Source organism: Grammomys surdaster, unplaced genomic scaffold (assembly GCF_004785775.1).
Source record: "Grammomys surdaster isolate TR1022 unplaced genomic scaffold, NIH_TR_1.0 119999, whole genome shotgun sequence".
Classification (NCBI taxonomy): Eukaryota; Metazoa; Chordata; class Mammalia; order Rodentia; family Muridae; genus Grammomys; species Grammomys surdaster.
The window spans coordinates 25,809-30,779 of record NW_021615975.1 but is presented as its reverse complement, the minus strand read 5'-3'; the positions used below and the strand labels follow the sequence as shown (position 1 = coordinate 30,779).

General features: G+C 47.4%; 1 protein-coding gene across 1 annotated transcript; it reads right to left on the bottom strand.

Annotated features, from left to right (window-relative positions):
• Positions 1–1,695: 1,695 nt before the first annotated feature.
• LOC114635933 (rhox homeobox family member 2-like) lies at positions 1,696–3,630 on the bottom strand. Its single transcript, XM_028784284.1, has 4 exons — positions 3,549–3,630; positions 2,905–3,364; positions 2,235–2,280; positions 1,696–1,791 (listed from the first exon to the last, which is right to left on the bottom strand). Exons 1-4 carry the CDS (start codon positions 3,628–3,630, stop codon positions 1,696–1,698), a joined length of 684 nt encoding a protein of 227 aa, XP_028640117.1.
• Between the last annotated feature and the right edge of the window lie 1,341 nt (positions 3,631–4,971).

Genomic DNA, 4,971 nt, shown 5'->3' with positions numbered 1-4,971 from the left:
GCAGCAGAAAGCAGCAGCAGCAGGAACAAATGGTGGCAGCATGGTCAGTAAAAAGGGGAGTTCAACCTATTGAAGATGGAAGACAGAAGGTGGAGCATTTCAGGATTTCAGGTTCCTGGAGTCTGAAGCCCCTGAAAACCACTGTTCCCCCACACACACTTTCAAGACTGAGAACAGCTCTCAGAGTTTTCCAACCCCCATGGATCTAGGAGATAAGCACTGGGCTCCATCAGGCTCATGCAGCCTGAGGGCATGAGCTCTGCTCAGACTTCATTCCTCCCTCCCGATCCCTTTCCAGCCTTCCCCGTGCAAGACAAACTAGTTTATCCAAACCTCATACATCAAAAAATACATAATGTCTCCTGACCAGCTCAGAGTAGATATCATTTGCTGTTGGTTGTGTTAGTGGAGAGAGTCACAACTTGACAAAGTGCAGCCCTGAAGAGAGTATGGAGTAAACACTGAATGGCTTCTCCTGTGACCTAAAGAATCAATTCAGTATAATGAATGCACAGTGGAAAGGCAGGTTTATTGGGATGGCTCTAGGGAAGTTTCACTGACCTTCCAGGAGGGGGTTGTGAAGTCCCAAGGTTGAGTTGGGTTAAAGGATTCTTTAAGGAGCTTGGAGGGAGTTTTGAAGTGACAGGAAGTACTGGAGTCATAACTTTACTTGGGGAATTTTGGGAAGGTCTTAGGTGCCCTGGCCATGTTGGAATCCGGAACAAGGAACTTGCTTTGTTCAGTGTTTTCTGAGGGCTTTTTTGTGGGCCTTTTGATGTCTTGGCTTTTGGAATGTCTGACTTTTGCAAGCACAGGCTTTTGATAAGGAGGGAAGGGCAGGAAACTCTTAGTCCTGGACATCTTGCCCTTGTCTCCAAACCTCCTGCCTAATACTCAGGTCTAAATGAGACACCTCTATCATACCCCTTGTTCACAGGGACCATTAAGGAATATAATCACATATGGCTTGAGAGAGTGTAGCAAGTTCTCTGCACTGACTGATTGCTCTGCAACATTGCTAGGGGTTCCTACTTGTTTATACACCAAGAGCTGCTGAGAAGCAAAATCCCACCCCCCACAAAGCACCAAATATCTCCTACTGAGGGTTCTACAAGGCCAGTGACAAAATACAGTCAGAAGACTTATCAGTCCTGTAGTCTGCTGAGCAGGCAAGGGTGGGTCCATATGCTCCCCAAGTCCTAATGGAAGAAGGGAGACAGAAACCTCCCTCTGGCTTGGATGGACAGATTCTCCTCTCCCTTCCAAGCAGCAAACCTGGGAGTAGCCTCTGGGATATTCTCAACACCATCCAGGGCTAGAAGTGCAGAGTAGGGGGCTTATTGTCTAGAAACAGACTGTCCTTCTGCTCATAGGGGATTTTCCCTCTCTGTCTTTACAATAACTTGTTCCCACATTGGCAGTTATTACTGCCTGCCCATGTCCATTTATAAGGAAGGCCTCCTTGTATTCTGCCTTAATGCCATGTCTGGGATTGACTCCCATCCTTCAAGTATTTACACCCATATTTTAATAACTTCAAAGACAACAGAGACAACATAGTTAGAATCCACTTCTTTATTGCTGAAATTATTATAGAGAAGTAAAGGTTGTCCTGGCCGTCATGGGTGGCTCAGAAGAAGCCATCCTCATCTGGCTCGAGGACAGGGGTGGCACTCAAGTGCTGCTCCAAATTCTTCAGGGAGAGTCGCTCTGGGAATTCGGTGACAGATAGGAGAGCATAAGCAGGCTCCTGTTTCTCTCGTAAACGGCTCTCCTCATTCGAAACCAATTCTAAAAGCAGGAGACAGAGATATATTAATTCATAGAACAATGTCATCACTAAAGCACCCATCCTAGAGCACTGTATGCCCACTTCACTTTACTAACAGTTCAGAACGTATTCAGAACCCATCCCAAGGCCGGGGTTGTGCTAGCCTGTGTGCTCCAGCACAGAGACACTTCCCCCAGAACAATCACTACATCTTTTATTTGACCCCAAAGTTCATTGGTCTAACCCCAAAAGGAGTTGATGACGTTCCTCAGGTATATTCTGATTTTTCAGTATGCTGGAAGAAACTGGGTTCGTTTTCACTGAAAGAATAAAAACATCCTCTCAAGTAGCCCCTTGGAACCCAACCTCAGGGTCCTGTTCTGGTGCTACAATTCTAGACAGCAACATCACCTGGCGTAGCGCTCTTCTTAAAAAGGTTATTTTTTTTTTTCAGAAGACTTACCAGAACATCGTATTCGTCCACACCCATCCATCGTGCAAGATCCCTCCTAAAGGGAAAAAGTTTCAACATTTAGGCTTTGTGGTAGAAATCAAGTGTGTAAGGACACGTCCTATTTGTTTTTATATGATGGGCCCACACTTGTGTGCGTATAAATGTTTATTTACAGTCACTATTCTTAACATTTACCTTAAACCTAGCTTTAGAAATGTGTTTCTTTCAGAGACCAAATTTAAGGGTATTCCCAAAGAAATAGACACCTCTTTGATGTACGGAAAATGTAAAAATCACTAAAGAGAGCATAGGGATGAAACACGTTTGCAAAACTTTAACCAGAGGTGGAATCCCTCCTGCTTTCCCCAGTCCCGCCTCAGACTTCTCAGCCATACTTCTGGAAGCTCATTTAGACACCAAATATTGCGTAAATTTCCCAATCTTGAACAGGGCAACAAATCACATTTGTTTCTAGACCGCATATCCCCCATACCCGTACCCCAGGATCTAATTGCAGGCAGAAAGTGCTAATTGCTGGGGGAAAGTCTTAATTCCACTCCGAAGGTCCTAAATGCAGACGGTCCGGGACTGGTCCCATTATTTCTACATGGAATCAGAGGCCTGGCAAGAGCCAAAGGGCACCTGTAAATGAGGCGCCAAACACTAGCCATCTGCTTACCTTGCTCGCAAGCTGGGGTAGCGAGACTCTCGGAAAAGGCGCTCCAGATCACGCAACTGAGAGCTGGTGAACCTGCTGCGGCTGTACCGCTGGAAAGCCTCATTGTTCCAAGCTTGTTGATTCCTGATATGCTCAAGAATCGCTTCTTCTTCCTCAGATTGTTGTTGATCACTGCTGCCTTGGCCACCTTCTTGCTGGATGTTGTCATCCGCGGGGCCAGAAGCACCATCACTAGCATGTCTTCCCTCTATTTCTTCTTCCTTCTTTTCTCCCTCCTCTCCTACTCCTGTGGCTTCCTGGGTGACACTGAACTGAGCAGGCTCTTCTTGAGCATGCTTGCCTCCAGCAACCTCACCCTGGGCGAGTTCGCCCTGATCAAGCCCACCCTGAGCAAGCCCGCCCAGTACAAGCCGTTTCTGGTCTCCTTCCTCTCCAGCCTCGGAGACCACTGTCTTCCTACCTGAAAGATACAAAGAAGATGCAGAGATAAATATCTGAGCATCATGGCCCAGGGATCTCCGGAAAGTCCGGAGAAAGACCACAGGCAGTGTTCCGTAACCGAACCGAAGTGCGGGTCCACTGTTCTTTCTACTGCCTTTTCTCCCCGAGTTTCATCAAAGTCCAGCCAGAACCAGTTTACTCACCACGCCGTTGTTCCTGGTCCTTCTCAGCTCCCAGACTCAGAGGCTTTTGGAAACTTTGGCGGCTGTCTTGAGGAGTCTCCATGGCGAGAATCTCTGGATCCGACCTTGCTCCCGAAGAGGCTTCCAAATGTGGTGTCCTCGCAGTTCCGGCGCCAGAATATATATCTCTGCTCAGATCCTTGACCCGGAAGGCTTTTCTCCTCTGGCGCCTCACCCAAATTACAGTGTTCCCGAGAAGCAGTCTTTCCTGGCTTCTTGCACAGCCGCAGTGGCTATGGGCTTGTCCCCTGAGGCGCACAAGCCAAGCAGAAGCTGTTTAGTGCTGAAAAGAGCAGAGTCCTTTTTAAAAAGAATTCAGCCAGTGGGTGTGTACAGGTGCAGAACTTGTGGCTTTGAGTTGCTGCTTAGGGGGCACCTGTAGCCCTGGTCAAGCCTGAACGGCTCAAATTCATTCACAAGGAGCAACATAAAGACCTTCTCAAGCTCAGCAGGCCATTGAGCCCTGCTGAATAATTTTATTAAATTATGCAAATGTCCTTCAAACCAAATGGCAAAGGCACACCCGTTAAGAAAGTGGGACAAATTAGTCTCTGTCATATATGACCCACATCGTGGTTTGCCCAGGTGTATACACTCTTCACTGCCCCTATCTATGTTGGTTGTGCTGCCCTGAATATCTCTGTGTGGTGGCAAATATTTGGGAACGCCTGGGCAAGATCCTCCTGAGCGACTGTTCCCAACAGGGCTCAGTTTCACCCGTATCCACAAGTTCAATCTCATGGAGTGTTTGTGTGGGAAGAAACCTTTCTGGCCTAGATGTGTTTGACCCAAGGACCTGGGGTGTCCCAAGGACATTCATGGCCCTCAAAGATCCACCTTGGCCACTGGCTCCAAAGTTGTTGTCTCACAGCTGTGAAGGTCAAAGGCATATGGGTAAGCAATTCTGGACGCAAGCTTTACCAAGAAAGAGAGAAATTGAAAATTTAGAGAAATTCCCCAGAGTGGATGTTGTCCCCCACATTTAAAAATGCCATTGAGCTCTGTCATCTAGCATGTTTTGTTTGTAATAGAATCATGGCTGTGGCTGGACAATGGCCGGGGTAATTGTTGGGATATGGGTTAGTTCTCTGGGGTGGCATAGGCTGAGACAGTGGGGGGTCCACATGGTCAAGCCCAGGCAGGAAAATGATCAAGCTGTGTTCTCCTATTGCCTGGGTCATTAGGGTGGCTGAACCAATCCTCTCTGTTCCTGGCCCTTTTTTGGTCTTTGTTAACCTTGTCTGTCTGCTCAACAGTCATGGGTGTGGCATTGCAACCTCTGAAATGTCAGCTCCCCCAGTCTTTTTTTTATTGTTATTACTCCTCTCTCTTCTCACAGCTACCAAGAAGCAACTGAAGTTGTTGGTCCTTTTCTCTGTGCCTC

Excerpts from the sequence above, each read along its gene's own strand:
- LOC114635933 (XM_028784284.1), bottom strand. The coding sequence starts at position 3,630 with ATGGAGACTCCTCAAGACAGCCGCCAAAGTTTCCAAAAGCCTCTGAGT. Across the intron at positions 2,281-2,904 it reads TACCCCAGCTTGCGAGCAAG|GAGGGATCTTGCACGATGGA; the intron begins GTAAGCAGATGG and ends TTTTCCCTTTAG. Across the intron at positions 1,792-2,234 it reads TGGACGAATACGATGTTCTG|AATTGGTTTCGAATGAGGAG; the intron begins GTAAGTCTTCTG and ends TCCTGCTTTTAG.